At 43.0% G+C, this 18,041-nt stretch overlaps 2 protein-coding genes across 2 annotated transcripts; one reads left to right on the top strand and one right to left on the bottom strand.

The window, feature by feature from the left end:
* The first annotated feature begins 793 nt into the window (after nucleotides 1–793).
* Nucleotides 794–6,462, top strand: LOC139223163 (long-chain fatty acid transport protein 1-like). The gene is made up of 13 exons (XM_070855137.1): nucleotides 794–963; nucleotides 1,720–1,858; nucleotides 1,999–2,254; nucleotides 2,363–2,530; nucleotides 3,172–3,241; nucleotides 3,475–3,566; nucleotides 4,493–4,602; nucleotides 4,690–4,899; nucleotides 4,987–5,113; nucleotides 5,238–5,375; nucleotides 5,784–5,948; nucleotides 6,085–6,231; nucleotides 6,305–6,462. Exons 1-13 carry the CDS (start codon nucleotides 794–796, stop codon nucleotides 6,460–6,462), a joined length of 1,950 nt encoding a protein of 649 aa, XP_070711238.1.
* LOC139223173 (E3 ubiquitin-protein ligase TRIM35-like) lies at nucleotides 6,361–11,667 on the bottom strand. The gene is made up of 7 exons (XM_070855148.1): nucleotides 11,339–11,667; nucleotides 9,261–9,356; nucleotides 8,876–9,112; nucleotides 8,758–8,780; nucleotides 8,561–8,679; nucleotides 8,271–8,473; nucleotides 6,361–8,106 (listed from the first exon to the last, which is right to left on the bottom strand). The coding sequence occupies exons 1-7, from the start codon at nucleotides 11,648–11,650 to the stop codon at nucleotides 7,354–7,356; spliced, it is 1,743 nt and encodes a 580-aa protein (XP_070711249.1). The 5' UTR covers nucleotides 11,651–11,667; the 3' UTR covers nucleotides 6,361–7,353.
* Between the last annotated feature and the right edge of the window lie 6,374 nt (nucleotides 11,668–18,041).

Raw genomic sequence — 18,041 nt, forward strand, 5'->3', positions numbered from 1 at the left:
AAAGTACTCTCTTTTCTCTTTCGACAAATCTGAGGCACTTCCATGTTACATTACATGTTACATTACATGTTACACTGCTTTCTGGTTCTTCTGCAGTTTAAGGAGAAACGTTGAACACTGAACTGAATACTTCCAGATTAACACTGTACCTTCAAAACAGAGAACAAGTTAACAGCCACTCCCAAGCAGTAGATACAGCTTCATTTAGTAAAACTCTCTGACTTCAACTTTAAAGCTTGCTGCTCATCAGCTGTAATCATCCAATAATATGACAGTAAAATACTTTACTTTTCATACGCTTCTTCTTTTTTTTATGCAGTGGCTTATACTTGTATGTTCCCGTTGTAATTTTACTAGTTTTCTTGGGAGTGCACCAAAGCCATTCATGATCATTGGCTTTTTTTCCCCCCTATTAAATCATCCGATGGTAATATAATAGATCGTGAGTGTGTCCTCGCTGCGCAGTGAATCACTGAGTGACGCAGGAGTTCACAGTTCTAACCTGCGCTGCTCTCAGCTCTCAGCTCTCAGCCCCTCTCACTAGGTGCTGCCTCTCATTTCACTCCTGACAGCCCGTCAGTGCTGTGGCTCGACCCAAAAGTTTCAAGTCTGACACTTCTTTGGACTCGTGGAAGAGGAATCATTGCTGCTGCTTTCTGCTTTCTTGATTTCCAGGTGGAGCAGGATTTAAACCCTTGGACAGGTAAGCGCCCTCTAAACCAAAACATAATCCCGGGTTATGTGATGGTTTTCGTGGCATGAAGCGACTGTTTGTTTCCCCATAGATAAGACTATGAATCGGATGAGTGGTGTCATGGTGTGCCTCGGTGTGTTTGGGGCTGTGAGGCTGCTCCCCCTCCCTTGGCTCTGCAGCTTGCTGGCAGGGCTGGGGCTGTGCATGGCCTGGAGGGCTTCCAGGAGCTTCATTCATGTGGCTCTGTGCACCATCAAAAGAGACCTGATGTAAGTAGTGTGTGTGAATGTGCATGTGTGTTTTGTCCCATTTTCAGATTTGACACATGCATGCTTTATTCCTATTTACCAGCTGTGACAGGCTGGTATTATTTTGTAAGTCTGTGTGTGACATCATGGCAAAAAGTGACCCAGGAGATACCTATTACAGCAGGAGCTCCCACAGAAGTACTTAAGTACTTTGTCAGGTGTTTGTATCTCTCTGTGATTTTGTGAACGTGATAGCGCCACAACCGTGCAACGTACAGTCCAAACAAGTGTGTGGCTGAGATTACAATCAAGGCTGAGTTTGGAGTTGGGTGTGGTTCGAGCAAGGCCGCTGGAAGTGTGGGATAGGAAGTAGGGAAGGGAAGGGAACCTGTTCCACATTCCTTTTAAGATGAAAATCACTGTATACCAGTTTTAGTCAATCATCCACTGATCCAGCACTGGATAACATTCAACCTTCAATAACAACAATAACAACAGCAGCTAACATGATACATCTTACATAGTACATCAATTACGTCCTTGATAGATAAGAAATATTAATAAACATTTACCTGGATGTCCCTCTCCAATGGTAGGCATGTTGAAGAAACCTGACACACATCACCTGTTTCGCCAAACTCATTTCTCTCTTGTCATGTGTTGCATTGCACTATACACACTGATTTGGCGTCGCAGTTGATGTGATCCCATCACAGAATCTGCCCAAATTTTCACTTTCTTTTATTACTCCCATTACTGCTCCTCTTAATCTAAAAGGTGTCTGGTTGTTATCCTGCGAGTGAGGTTTTCCATGTACCGTAATCTGCGAAATAGAAGCACCATCCCCGCGCTGTTTGCCCAGGTGGTGACTCTGCACCCTGACAAAGCTGCGCTGATCTACGAGGCGACAGGAGAGGTGAGGACTTGTCAAGGATTCCACATAAATGCCGCACCAACAGCATAAAATACCTTCTCACAAAGCAGAATCACAGAACCCAACATGAACTGTATTTTTGTCAAAACTTATCATGTTAACCCATATTTGTTTTATTCCAGGTTTGGAGCTTCAGGGAGCTGCAGGAGCGATGCCATGCTGTGGCTCACTGGGCGCTGGCGCAGGGATGGGCTCAAGGAGATGTGGTGGCCTTGTACATGGAGAGCCGGCCTTTAGTGGTGGCCCTGTGGTTGGGTCTGGCTATGGTCGGGGTAGAGGCGGCGTTCATCAACTACAACCTTCGACAGAAGTCACTGCTGCATTGTCTCAGCGTGTCTGGTGCTCGGGCCATGGTGTTCGGGGCAGAGATGAGAGAAGGTAGGAGTTTTAACACGTAGTTTGATACACAGTTGAATAAATAATTAATTCAGGCTCTGAGTTTAATGCTCTGCTAATGTGCGCTCCTGTTCTACATTTGTCTCCCAGCGGTGTCAGAGGTGAGCGGCTCTCTGCAGCCCGACATGGTTTTGTTCAGCAGCGGTGAGCTGGCAGATGAAGAGGAGCTCTGCAGCCTCCAAGTTCAGAGCCTGGACACTCTGCTGGACCGTTCGCCCAAACACCCACCATGCCACACAGTCAGGAAGGACTTCAATGGTGAGTGCTTGTGTATGTGGGCATGGATATAACTGTGTTGCCATGTTTTGCCCATATGCTATCAAGTTTTGATTGCAACACCTTCTTTTCCTTAGCAAGTCTTTGCCTGCCAGAGTAACCAGCTCTTTGCCAGCTTTTACTCTCTCTTGTCTTCTTATGAGATTTAACCCACTGGATATGTGCATAAGTAACACACACCACCGTCAAACAAATCATCAACTCACTTCAAAGAAATATCAGTCATACAACATTTGAATGGTTTGTGAAATTAAATGGTGAACTATATTTTTCACTCTAAAGGGGTTCACTCTAAACTTCCCTTTTGAGTTGTTGTTATGATATGTTTGTATATTAGCTCTTCTCTTATTGATCTGCCTTGTCTGTATGGTTTTTACCTTTGCTATCACATGACATTCCTAAGCTAATACTCTTCAAGTCTTTGCTTGCGCAGCCTGTCAGACATACAGAAGATATGGAAGGAGAGACACAAACATGTTAAGGAATGAGGGGGGATGTGTGCATACCACACATGAGAAACACTAAGCATGAAGGTGAAAAAGAGTATTGAACAATCCCTAAAAATTTTTTTAAAAATCACCTCGCTTGTCATCTCCTGCCTTCTCCTCTCTCCCCATGTGCAGACAGACTTTTTTATATCTACACTTCTGGTACAACAGGAATGCCAAAGGCAGCTGTCGTGGTGCACAGCCGGTGAGTTTGTCTGTGATCTCATCTGAACTTACAATGTCATGTTTAGTCTCTGGAGGGAGGTTAGAGGCATAAACGTCTTGAAAGCTCATTTTTAGATGACAGTAGCAACTTTCAGGGAAACACTGCATCACAACTGTGCCCAAGTGCTTCAGTTAAAGTCAGGATCATGAGGATCTCTTGTCAGTGTCTTTTGTTGATGCCGTCGTCTGGTGACGATGGATCTTTCTTGCCAGGTATTATCGCATTGCCGCCTTTGGTTTCCACTCCTTTGGCTTGCGTCACGATGACGTCATCTACAACTGCCTTCCCCTGTATCATTCTGCAGGTAGGACTCACTCGACGTGCTCTCTGTCAGCCATAATCTAATTTTCCTGCCTTTGTGTTTTGTCACACAAGATGAACAAAAAGAAACAGTTTCATCATCTCACCTCCTCTCACCCCTCACGAAGTGCTTCCCTGCATTATACTATCAAAATTTAACACCATACCAATTATAACAGGAAGCTATTATAATGATCATATTCATAATGAATAATATTACAACAACAATTTTAATCACAACATGTTATGATATTGCCATCATTGCTAAACATCATCACACCAATTAACACATCATCTGTCGTGTACTATTCCTTCCACCATCAACACCATTGAGTTGAATATTGTCTTATTGTGATGTATTTTGCTTCAGCTGACTTAGATCAAGTTGACTACTATCTATTTGTATTTCTTTGTGTGTGTATATGTAGCGACTTCAACCAAAAGGAGTCGCTGAGGGACTGAGGTTGGGCCTGTATGTCAGACGCGTGTAAAAGAACAATTGACTGCGATTACCAATAATAAATTTGCCTTTTACTTAAGAAAAGAAGAAGATCCACTCAGGATAAAAATACGTAAACTCATAATCAAAATGGTCACAGCCAACAAAGGAAAATAGCGAAAATAGCGAAAATAGCGAAAACAGCGGTCAACAAAAAATACGGCCACCCAGCTCACCCCCTCTCTCTCCATCCAATAATCCACAACGCACAGGTGAGTCAATTAGCTAAATAACCTTGCCCATACCCATGTGACCCGCTATCCAATAATCTCAAACAATAATATAACCAAAACCTAATAAATTAATATGCCCCTTAACGTAACAACAAAACAGTGCACTCATGGCTCCTACAGTGTATATATATATATATATATATATGTATATATGTAAACTAAACCGTGTGCATGCATTTGAAATTTGAACGTTTACAGGTACCATCATGGGTGTAGGCCAGTGTTTGCTGTTCGGTTTGACTGTTGTAATGAAGAGGAAGTTCTCTGCCAGTTGCTTCTGGGACGACTGCGTTAAACACAACTGTACTGTGAGTGCACACTGCAGCTCAATACTGACTGATCTCCTTTTGGAAAAAACTGAAAGTTATATCGTCCTGTACTTTGTGACTGTCCAGGTGATTCAGTACATAGGGGAGGTTTGCCGTTACCTGTTGGCTCAGCCGGTCCGTGCGTCTGAGGCACATCACCGGGTGCGTGTTGCCTATGGTAACGGCCTTCGTCCCTCTGTGTGGGAGGAGTTTGTTCAGAGATTCAGGATCCAACGAGTTGGGGAGTTTTATGGCGCCACTGAGTGCAACTGCAGCCTGATCAACATAGACGGAAAGGTGTGTGTTATTTCAAAAGACTTCAAATTGGAGTGATGGATTTTCCAAAGTTTATTCCACTTCATGTACAATGTCTTCCATGTCCAGGTGGGGGCGTGTGGCTTCAACAGTCGCATCCTGCCCAGCTTTTACCCAATCAGACTGGTCAGGGTGCAGGGGGACAACAGAGAGCTGTACAGGGACTCTCAGGGACTCTGTGCACCCTGTCTGCCTGGTGAGTACACACACACACACACACACACACACACACACACACACACACACACACACACACACACACACACACAAAGCCACAACTGGACAGAAATGTGTCAAAGTGTTTGTCTTTGTGTCTGCAGGTGAACCAGGTATGTTAGTGGGACGCATCAACCGCACTGATCCACTCAGGAGATTCGACGGCTACATTGATGAGGATTCCACCAACAGGAAAATAGCTCACAATGTCTTCAAGATGGGCGACTCTGCTTATGTCTCAGGTATTCATTCGTTCATTCTGTCTCTTTAAAATACAGTCAGAGTGATACTGACTGGCTGAAAAAAACAAAAACAACAATGACTGATGATAAATAGAGATTATACACTTTATTCAACCCATGAAGCCAACTGTCTACCTCACAAACACAAAGCAGAAACACAGCAATAGATACAAACACCCACAGACTGAGGAAATGACATAATGTGGTCATGAGACATGACTTTTCATTTCCAAAAGTCTTCTTTAACAGTTTTATCTAACAGACGGCTCAGTGACTCACCATCATCTTACATCATAGTCAAACTGTACTGGTGAATCATCATCACTACTGACTTTACCTTCTTCTCTGTGATTCCCTGCAGGTATGACAATGATGATGATTGTTATTATTTCTGTCTCTGTCTCTCAGGTGACATTCTGGTGATGGATGAATATGGCTACATGTATTTCAGGGACCGCAGCGGCGACACGTTCCGTTGGCGAGGGGAGAACGTTTCCACTGCGGAGGTGGAGGGAGTCCTCAGCGGCCTGCTGGAACACACTGATGTAGCCGTCTATGGTGTTTCTGTACCAGGTAGACACGAGACAAGACATGTAGGATGGGGGAAAACATGCAAAGATTCGTGACTGAAAGGAAAAAGATGAATGGCTTAATGTGGGCGTTAGATCGTATGCTCTGTTCATGACTTCTGCTGTCTGTCTGCGTGCAGGTGTGGAAGGAAAGGCCGGCATGGCAGCTATTTCTGATACAGAAGGCCAGTTCGACCTCGATGCGTTCATGATGGCTGTAGAGAAAGTGCTGCCTTCCTACGCACGTCCCGTCTTCCTCCGACTCATGCCATCTGTTGACACGACAGGTGGGACGCTGATGCAAGGACACGCATGTTGAAAAAGTCGCACGCAATCTTCATTTTCCACTTTTGTCCTCAGGTACCTTCAAAATCCAGAAGACACGGCTGCAGAGGGAAGGATACAGGACACAAGACTCGAGTGACAAGATTTATTTTCTGAACAGTCGCGCTGGGCGGTATGAGGCTGTCACTGATGAACTGTATAACGCCATCGTGGAGGGGAAAGTACGTCTATGAGACAGGAGGAGGCTGAGAAGGTGCAGACTTTTAAAGAGTATACTGTGTATATTTCGGGGGGGAAAGAGAGAAAGGAAACAGGGATTTGGTAACAACTGCATCCCTGGAAATACTGATATGGGAATATGATTGTGTCACTGTTTTATTTTGCCATGTGATAAACTCATTGATATATTTTTTCATTTTTCTTACTTTGAATAGCATCTTTCTTAAAAATGCTTTAAATTGAAAAATATAAGCCTATAACAGGTAATTGGATTTGAACAGAAGGCAAAACTAAGTTATACACCAACCATCAAAAAAGAGAAAAAGAAAAAACAGGACAAATGGAGCTAAGACTCAGCTTTCAAAACTGAAGTTATCAGGCTCTGTTGTTTTCAGTGTTAAATACAGATGAACACACATTTTACATTTATTTTTAATCACACACCTTAGAACCAAAAATCTACTCAAAATCTCCACCTTTGCAAATACAGCTGAAGCTGGTAAGAACATCATTAGTTTTGCAGGTACTGGGTCGTTAAAAGTTACGATGCTGCTAAAGGAAAAGTCAAGTGATCATCAAACTGATTACAGTTCATGCTGGCAGGAACATGCATGTCTGTGCCAGATGTTATGGAAATCCATCCAGTAGTTGACAAATTCAACTGAAAACCACAAATGTCAACCTCTGTGGTGGATCAATAAAAAGTCAGAGAATCATTAAAGTCATCAGGATTCGTCCTCTGGGGACAACGAAACTGTTAAAAATTTCCATGCCAATGTAACTCAATAGTTGTTGAGATATTACCAACAGGCTTGCTTTGCCATCCCTGGAGTCATGCTGCTACACTCATATGAATGTAGAAGACGGCGTCATGGGGTGATTCACTATGGCTACAGGCCTTTGTATTATTTATTATCACAGGGATAACAAACCAGAAGGTCATTATGATTCATCTGGATTTGTTTGTAATTGCCAGATTCATTGTTGATGATGTTTAGGGCTCTGTTCAGTGAAACATGGTAGGTCACACTGAACCTGGGCTTGCTCCTCTGTTTTTTGTCTTTTGTTTTTTCCTTTTCAGTCGGTTTCATATTGAGCTGATCCTTCGTGGTGCATCTCTGAGGTTTGATTTTCTTCTCCTCTCTGGTAGAACAAATGTTTTTGCCTTCAGTCAGACGTCCGCTCTCTGACATTTTGCTGTTGGTCGATGCAGTGTTAATGTCTCCGCCAGTGCAAGATTCGCTTTTCATTGTCTGACCCTCCTCAGTGAGAGCGGTGTCTTCCACGGGGACGTCACATGACCCCACGCTGATGTTGACTCTCTGTGCCAACACAGCAAGCCCCCCCCACAAAGATATGCTCTCAAAGTATGGGTACACCTTTTCAGTAAAGCAATGTCTAAATGTGAAAAGATGTGCGTCAGTATCAGTGTCCATGAATTCCAGTGTCCCTTCATCCCAGTCCAGCCTCACACGGATCCTGACGAGGAGGTGTGAGTTGTCGAGATTTAGTGCTTGAGATGGAGTGGTCAGAGCTCGGTACTCGCTGTCTCGCAGGCTGATACACCAGAGTCCTGCCTCAGGACAGGCTTCAAACTCTGCCCCTCTGGACAATGACTGAGCAGCTACACCGATGGTCCAATTGCTGGTGTCACCAACCTGTTAAATCAATAGAGAAGAAACCAACGATATTTGAGAGTAAATAAAATCAACAACTGGGCTGATATGTACTCTTGAAGTTTTGAAAAAAAATTTATGGCATGGCACACATTCATTTGGCATTCAACTTGACCAATACAAAGCAATATACAGTATATAAATACCTCAACATCCCAACAGTGCACTCCTGAGTCAAAGCCCTCTCTCGTCAGGATGCAGGAATAAGGATGGAAACGTTCAGGGTTAGCTGGGACAGACACATCAGCACCCAGCCCCTGTGTGGGTCCAGGGGTGTTTTGAACACTGTTTAAGCCAGATGACACCCTTAGAGACCAGCCAGCTGTCCTGGGGTCAAGGGTCACTGGAGCTGGAAGATACAAAGGGGGTCACATGGACTGAAGGAGAGAGGGAGGGAGGGAACAGGAAACAAACGGATGTAAAGAAAGAGACTGACTGTACGGGGCGATGGTTTTCATCTTCTCCCACACAGCATACTGGAGGTTACCCACATGTTTGGCGACATCTATTAGAAGTCTGCAAAGCTCCTGTGGCTCCCTGCTACCTGTCCGTGTGCTGTAGTAAATGGATATAAAACAGTTGCACAATTACATTTGACTATATGAGGGGAGAATACTCAGAGATGTCACATACCTATTCATTGTGTCTTGGTATTGCTGTGAAAAAAACAGTTTGTATGGTTACTGTGTTATATACAGACATGATCCATCCCCAATCACTGACTAATTATTTAAGTTTTGATTGATGCTACCTCTAAGAATTTAGCCCCATTTCCTCCTGCATCTATCTCCTCCTCAATCAGCTGGATTTTCTCTTCCAGGGATTTTATCGCCTGATTCATTCTGTGTTTCCGTTCCTCTGCCTCTCTCTTCGTCTCCTCCTGTTCCTCCCTGAGTGCAAGTAGCCTGGCTGCCTCCTCCCCTCTCAAAAACTGGTGAAGACTCTCAAATTCTCTTCTCACGTGCTCCTCTGTGAGTTTGGTCTCAGCCTGGGGAAGAAAAGAAAAAGCGAGGAGAGAGAGAGAGAGAGAGAGAGAGAGAGAGAGAGAAGAAAGAATAGGAGTGAGCCAATGACACATTCAGCATCTGAGCTTTTCTAATTGATTTTTGGTTTGAGATTTCTAGCTGCGGTTCCACCTTGTTAAATCTGGATGTGTGTTCACAGGTTTGGGTGACTTTCTCAAACTGAACCATCTTCGTCTTCAGTCCATTAAGCGATGTTCTGAGCTCCTCCTAGTGAAAAAAAAGGAGAATTACTCTGACATAAAGCCACACCAGGGAGCAGGGTTAGAGCAGACTAAAAGAAAGTACAATTACTTTACTTGAGTATTGCCAAGTTATACAACTTTATACTTCTACTCCACTACAATTCAGAGCTAAATATAGAACTTACCATAGTACAGTTATTTAACAGCTAGAGGTACCAGATGAAATGAAATGGCTATTGAGACCTCTTGTCAGATTAGAGTTGGAGTTGGGCCTCAAGAAAAGGCTTAAGATGGTACTGAGAAGGCTGAAATACTTTCCCTTGCCACCCATAGGCAGTCATCTTATATGTGATTGCAGGCTATGACCTACTAGTGGGATTACTGTGACAGTAGATTGGGCTGCAGGAGTCTGTTTAATCCTTTTTTGTGCAGCAGACAATGTTTCACTTATAAGGGTTCCAGGTCACATAAATGAAAGGATATAGTGTTATATATATATAGCTGGTAAGTACTGACAAAAACGTGACATGAGTGTCAATAAATCAGTGGACTTAAATAACTATGGCCTCATTGTCCAGATGGGGTTTGTTTCATACTTTTATAGGTATGGATGTGAAAAAGTGCATCTCTGTGGTCTTAAGAATGCTTTAAACAGTCCTAAATTTAACCTGATGAAGGTGAACACTGTAGATCATGAGATATCACCAACTCATACATACAAAACATACTGTATTATTACATTACAAGTTCTACAGATCAAATCAAATCAGTATAACGACTAGTCAAGATTTGCTCTACTTCAAAGTAAAGCTAAAACATTAAAATGTTGCTTATCCTTTATTGCATCATTATTAGCAAATCAGTAATATAATAGAATATAACATGACAGGGTTCACTCTGCATAGTGGGTGTACTGACTCACAGGAACTTGGCATTACCCACCAGCCCTTCAGATTATTCTTAGCATTTTGGTGTGTGTATGTGTGTGTGTGTGTGTGTGTGTGTGTGTGTGTGTGTGTGTGTGTGTGCGTGCATAGGTCAAGTTTCATTCTTATGATATCTAAAGATTAATTTTGTGACATGACGATAACACCAGTAATCAGTGCAGTTTTCAACTCAGTGCCTTTTTAAAAGTCACTCTGAATTCTGCCTGTATAGAGGCGGCTTGTGTTTGGGCTGGAAAATGAATATTTACAGGAGATCAAAAAACTGCTGAGTGCCTCCTAGTTTAAATATCCGCTCGCTGTGGTCGCAGGAGGCATATTAATGAAAAAGTACAAAGCACTCATGAGATAGTTCTCCTTTAGTACCAGCAAAAAATCTCAAATCTCGGAAGAGCCTCTGTTGTTGAGAGCTCTGCTGTTATTTGACGTCTTGTCACTACTGTTTGTTCTGGCTTTGTAGCAGCCTGGCGGCTCTAACTGGAAAAGCAGCATTCAAGCACTCTTGTTGGCAATCATCTGTACTGTTGAAGTGTTTTTGAGGAAACAATGAATTCCTGCCAGCTGCTCTGTATCCAATCCTTCAGCCTGATGCTGTCTTGCTTTCAGTGGGGGAATAAGTAGGTATATTTCAAGCCTTTTACTTCAGCGGCTTCCTGAAAGCGATCACGAGACAAATCTCAGGGTTCACAAGAGGATTAATGTGATAGGAGAGAATGAAAAAGAGATTCATCTACTCAAAAACCTCTTCCTTTGCCTTATAGACTCTCTCTAATAATTACATTTTTATTGTAAAATACTGGACAGTTCTACTTGTTCAGAAGATGGAAAAAACATTTATACTGATTCAATATGATCAAATCACACAGTATTTTACCTGAGTGAAAAAAATACCTCTTGATTATTACTTATTTCTAGTCTTTAAGCATGATAAATTCTTTCTCCACAAGCTTTACAGTAGTACTTCTCTAAAAGGCTCAAATAACTACACTAGTTGTAGAATTTATATTTTCAATTATTATTTGCAATTCAAATGTTTTGCGTGGTTGCAGTGCCTGATTCCTACCTTGCAGTCAGTTGCGGCCTCAGTCAGGGGATAAACCCTGTGTCCTCCATGGCTCACAGCTGCACATTGTTTACATAAAGGCTCAAGGTCGTCCAAACAGAACATAGACAGGCTCTCTTCGTGTTCCTCACACCGCTCTGGAGAATCATCTGACCCGGGAAGCGAGACGAGGCCTTCTGCCTCTGCTCCGGGAAGGGAGACCGGGAGAAAGGATTGGCAGCTCATGGAGCCGCCGGTGGTGGTTGGAGCCTCCTGATTTGAGGCCAGTTCGGTTTGAGTCCGAATGAAGCAGCAACTTTGCATGAAACGCATGAAAAGGATAGAAAGAAAGGGAGGAGCAGTGTGTTCATGTGCGCTGGTATCAGTATTTCATGTGCACTTGCCATACCTGAGTGTGGATATGAGTCATTCTCATGCTGTATCTATGTACAGCGCTGCAGTTACAGACTGTGGATCTGCTTACACACTCCCGGTCTGAACTGAAGCTTAGCCAACATGCCTTCACTGGGTGTAGCCATACATCACTCTGAGTGTCAGTTTGATTTTCATGACCCTGTGATTTATGGTATATACTCGCATCCCAAGGCCAAATTCTCTGCCTTTGCTTGTAATTTCTATTATTTCACCTATTTCCCCCTCAGCGGTACAGCACTTCTTTCATTGAATGGCATATCAGGTGTAATTTACTTGTGTGAACTGGGGATTATTGTAATGCACAAGAGTGAGAATACTTCATGCACTGTGTGCCAGGCCTGAAATATGTTAAATGGATCAATTTTCACTGGCCTTTAACAATTTGAGCTGCTCACATGTACAGCATATCAGCTTTGACGGTGGAATCATATTTCATTGAATCACATGCTCTACAGTGAAATTAATGATCTGGTTATTTCCAGTGTACAGAAGGTCTGGTGACACATGTACCATTTGATGAGTCAGTGCCTCGCCAGGCCCAAAACAATTCCCGAGGGTCATGGTTTCAGAACCAGACCTTTTCTGGTGCTTTCCACCCAGGGAGTTAGCAGCAGAAAGAAATCTGGGGGACACAAGTAATTGCATTTTTCTAATGTAGTTCAGTGTCAGAGGGCTGACTGAAAAGAGTGATATAACTTAACTCTCCAAAGTCTGATGACATAATGTTTCAAAACATGCTCTATTCAATACTTGTGTAGTAGAAATGCTCATGAATGGTCTTTAAAATCTTTATTGTATTAAAACGGGATTCATGTTTACCCAAAATGTGCTGTTTCAGGGGTTTTACACACTGGTCTTTTCATTAAAAAGCAATTTGCAACAAAAAAATCTTTTATTTCACTCTAACCGAGGAAAATTCATACAAATTGTTGAAAACAGACATCTGTACCACTTTGTAGATACTCGTAATTTGATAACTGTACGGTTAAATGAGAAAAGAAGCAAAAAAGCCATGAGGAAAGATAACAGGCCAGAACCCACATTTAGTGATACTGACTTCAAAGCATGATTTCAAAGCTTTCTTTCACTGTCTCATGCAGGTTTACCAGTTATCATGTATGAACTTATCTACATTATCTTGTCTACAGTGTTTATATGGGCTCTACTACGCATGCATGATTGTGCGCAAATGTCCATCCGTCAGACATGCTTTCCACACTGGCTGAGACAAGATGAAACACATCGCGCTGCAGCAGCTGTCTCTGCGTGTGTGTATTCATGTCTTTTCTTTCATGTTTTAGTAGAGCTCTCTGTCCCATGTCCCTGTCTGTCAGCTGGTTCCTCTCTTTCTCTACTCCAATGATCCTGACAGCAAAATGTTACCTCTCCCTCCTCTGACATGAAGAGCTTTTTTGTGCACAGAAAATGTTTTTTGTGGCATGAGTCCAAAGTGATGAGAGAGTGAATCCCCTCCATTTTTCTGCAGTCAGTGTCAATTCACATGGAGTCTACCAAGTGACCATCATTGTCTTATAGATGAAAAGGCTTCACCTCTGCTCCTCGTCCTGATTTTACTGGTTAACACGGCTGCTACTAAACTACAACATGAGGACATCAGTAGGGTTACTGGCTGTTTTGCCGTGTTTTTCTCAAGTACTGACTGTCAACATAAATCAGTTTTGTTGAGTGTGCCATGGTGAAATGGCTTGTGATTAAAGGAAGAGATGGGGAGTTAAAAAAGGTTTAGGATGAGGTTTAGCAACCCACTGGGATAACAGGTCAGTATTACACAAGACACATCAAGTCTGTGTGTATTCTGTCACATACAGATAGGTGAGAAAATAAAGATTAACCAACGCGTTCTGTGTTTTGGTGATTGCGGTGAAGAGTGCAGTCTGACATGTTGCTCCTAAAAGGGGTTCAGTTTGGTGGAGATCTGTGAGGTCAAACTGACTCACATCACATTCATACTCATCAAACTATTCAGTGACCCCTTGGAGTCACTGGGAGTGTGGAAGCATCATTTCACCCGCCCTTCACAAACCGGTAAAGAACTGCTTAAAATGAACAGAGCGCACTGCTGACATCATGGAGACGTTGGCTCTTCTCTATCGACTTCACCTCAGCTCACATCTACTGACCCACATGAGGAACAAACGCACAGAGTCCTCCGAACCTCGCCCTCTGATTCAGCATCCTGTGGGAAAATATTAGAAATTTTAATTTTGCACAATTTTTGTGATGATAAGATAAATCATGGAGTGCTGCCATGTGTGTTTCTATGATAGTGCTAAAGGTGAACAGGTTTTTTTCCCCTTGTACTCCAGCATGTTGTTGCACATGCTGGGAGTGTCTTGGGGGGCTCTTTGCCTCAATGCCTGGATGATATCTGGCCACCCACAGGTTTTACAGTCAAGAGTCATGAGTCGGGCAGCTGTGGCTCAGAGGTAGAGAGGGTCGTCCATTTATCGGAAGGTCGCTAGTTCGATCCCCGGCTCTTATGAGTGAGCATGTCCTCGGGAATAGTCTTTCACACACTCCAGCGTAGATTCCTCCTGTATGAATGATGATGCTTTGAGTGACTACATACAAATACAGACAGGTACAAACAGAAATTCAGGAGCTCCCTGACCTACATCTGGTTCTCCTTCTGCAGCCTGACTGTCCGTGTGTGTGTGTGCGGTTTGATGTGATTTTGAATTCCTCCAGGTGATTGAAGGTGGTTGGGGGTATAAGAGAGAGTTAGGTCTTTCTGGCTGTTGTACCTGCACCTCTATACAAGAGCATCACAAGTTAGTGGATGACATGTGCCAACACATCAAAGGTATGCGGCAGCTGTTCATTGTCCATAAGCAGTCTGAACATTTATTATTGCTCTATTTTACTTAAACAAACACACTTTAATGCGTTTGCATGTCTGTGTCTGTGCATGCACGCCTCAGGTAAATCAGGTGGTAAACTGGCATGTTGGGATTGCCCCACAGCTTTTCCTGTCTTGATCCAGCACTCTTACAGTGTGTCTGCCCACTGGATCATACCTTGAACAGACACAGTGGGCCAACATACCGCAAGCCGCAACACAACATCAGAGCTGTGGTGTAGTTCTCTTATCACTGTTTCCATTCATGAGCCAGGCACATTTTCCACACACTTCAATCCCTCTTTTAAAGGAATTCTTTTCCCACCCGTTCCCTTGATCATGTATTGTCTGTTGGCGCTCTGGTGTGAAGATTTATCACAATCGAGGGTCTTCTTAGATGCTGTGGCTTCCTTGACGAAGCTCAGAGGAAACTGTCAAACAGAGGTACATCCAGTGGGCAATGAGGAGGAGGTGAGCAACCACCGCACAAGATGACAAAACCTCTTTACTTCCTATAAATTCTCTAACTCTCTCTCCTCAGTCCATTTTAAATAGTTTTACCCTCTGTTTGCCTTGATGTTTTACCATCTTACACTCACCTGCGCCATGTTTTCTCTCCTCATCCTTCATCTTCTTACTTCTTCTTCCTCTATCTTTACTTGCCCGTCAGGTGCTGGTAAGCATGGTGATGGAGGAGGTGATGTCCTATCTGAAAGAACAAGTATTTCCCAGGATTGTTGTACATCATAGTGGGAAGAGAAAAAGCTGGATCAGAGTGAGTGAAAAATAATAAACAATAAAATATAATACGCGTAAACGTACATTTGCAGAAGTAGAAACCAAATGCATCTTGTATTTCTCCTTTCTTCCTGTATACAGGACAGCAAAATGTCAGGTGAAAGCTGGCATGGCTGCACTGAAGGAAGAGTAAAAACATCTCTGCAGCACTACAACAGGCAACATCGCTCACACGATCACAGGTGTGTGTTTGTGTTTGTGAGCTCAGAGGATCTAAAATGGGACCGTTTGGGACCATCTTGATCCGTTTCTCCACCACCTTTAGAAGACGTGTGCGAGCCAATGTCACAGTCTGTTCTGCACGCGATCCCCCCCAAGGCTCAACCGTACTCTGTGGGAAGTGGCCACACCCACCTGTCATGGATTTGCCTCTGCCTGCAACACTTCCTGGAGACATGAGATAGCATCATAGACCTGGGACTGAAAGGCACATCAGTGAAAGATATCAAAACAGAGGTGCACAGGGCAATTACATAAGATAAGATAAAAAAGATTCTTATAAGATTTTAAGATGCTTATTTTGACGATGCTGCTCTTCCATGATTCAACAATTAATTTCTAGATCTAAACGTAGCAAATGCAGTAGTAGTAACAGTGGAATGAGCATCTTTGATCCAAATTTCCCTCAGGTGACAGCAGAGGTGTCTATATGGTCCCTTCAGACAGCCTCATTATTAAGGAATGTGGAGTGTTTACAAGGCCTGAGGCACAAGATATTTTAATGGAGGCTCGTGTCATGTATTTATAATAATTATTGAGAGAAGTATATGAAAATACATGTAGGTACCTTATTAAACATTTCCTATTAAACCAGTGTGGGGTATATAATCTGTTCTGCATTTTTAGACAAAATCCAAGGCGTGTACGTAGAGCTACATAAGATGTTTTTATCTCAGGCGCTGACACCTCTGAGTGGCCGTGGACCACATGATGCCAGGATGTGGCCCTGCCTGAGCTCAGAACGCTCTCTACAAAATAATTTGACATTAGCATGCTGGTGTTTCCGGTAGATTAAGGTGAAGAAAAGCATTTTCTTTAAATCTATCGAGCTGTCTCTCACATCCCTCCACCTTCTACCACTTCCAGGTGGTTGATATGTGTGCTGCGATGTTCTGGAGGTTGGCCTCTCGATATCCATGTTTCTCTTGTGGCTCTTCCCAGCTCACGGCGGTGCTCTGTAGGGTCAAAGAGAGAGTGGTGAAGGTGTGTAAGAGAGCTTAGGAAAAACACGCAAACATGCATTTCTCTGTCTGCCCCCGTCTCTGTCTCACACACATATAATGCAAACAAACACAGCACCTGGATACAGAACTGTTGGCTCTTCGATCTCAATTAATTCTGGAGATGATCCTGCACATAGCACTGACAGCATTTGCACAAGGCGTGGGTGAGCAGGTATGTGTCTTTGCATCTTTATATGTGCGTCTTCTTTATTTTAGTCCTCAGTTTAATGGTAGCTGCTCTTGGTGTTAGGATCTGTCTCATTATTATGCCACGGTGAACCCCAAGCAAGCCCTCTTCATCCACCCTGACACCATCTTCCACTCCATCCTGAGAGACAACCTGAGCTGCCACACCCAATCAGGTACTGAGGCTAAGTACCAAATGTTCAGCCCCATCATTAGCACTGCAACTACAGGGCTTTTTAAATGTACTGTTTGTAATATAATGAGCTTGTATGATTCTGCAGACAGCTGTGCATGTTTATTGTGTTTTTTTCCCTGCAGTGATGGGGTATCCCTGCCACAGCAGTTAATGCTTCTCCCTGTCAGTCCCAGAAACCCCTGCAGCGCCAGCTCCAGTTTTTCTGAGCCAATGTACCAACGAGCTCTCTGCCTCCTGGTTTCTGCAGATACCAGCAGAACCTTTGCCAATCCTCTGAAGCCTCTGCTTCTGAACACAAAACGCACACATCAGGTACCCTGTCAGTACCTGATGTGACACTTTTGCCGACTCAAAAAGCTCTGAAAACCACACTACCTCATATCCAGGTCCATCTCACTGAACCATGAAGGAAGTGCAGAATGACACACGTGGTAAAGGCTGGTGTACTACAGGCACATAGGTACAGGTCATAACCTCCAAGATCTCCATATTTTCATGTTCATTTGCATGTTTCACAACAAAGGTACAACATAAACAAAAATGGGATAAATTGACAGCTGTATAGGGAGATTGGCTTAACCTGATCAGTAGGCATTTAAATGCTGAAAAAACAGAATATACTCAAACCATAAACTCGATAACCTCACTGTACCTCTGTTACTGTATCACTGTTTTCTAGGTTAGAATAAATCAATTAATAGTTTGTTGTTTATAAACATGATAAACATTACGTTACTCGAGCTTCTCAAATCTCAAGGCTTTGCTCCTTTTCTTAGCTTTTGTCAGAGAGGAATGAATATCTTTGGATTTTAGACTGTTGATAAGACAAAACAAGCAATTTCAAGACATTGAGGCCTGGGAAATTGTTGTTGGCATTTTCCAGTATTCTAATGATTAATCAAATGTTTAAAGAATATTCCATAGATAAATCAATACTGAAAGTACTCATTAGCAGCAGACCCATTCAAGTCAAGTCAATCCAGTTTTATTCATATAACCGAAATCACAAATCCAAATTGGCCTGGG

This window comes from Pempheris klunzingeri, chromosome 3 (assembly GCF_042242105.1).
Source record: "Pempheris klunzingeri isolate RE-2024b chromosome 3, fPemKlu1.hap1, whole genome shotgun sequence".
Taxonomy (NCBI): Eukaryota; Metazoa; Chordata; class Actinopteri; order Acropomatiformes; family Pempheridae; genus Pempheris; species Pempheris klunzingeri.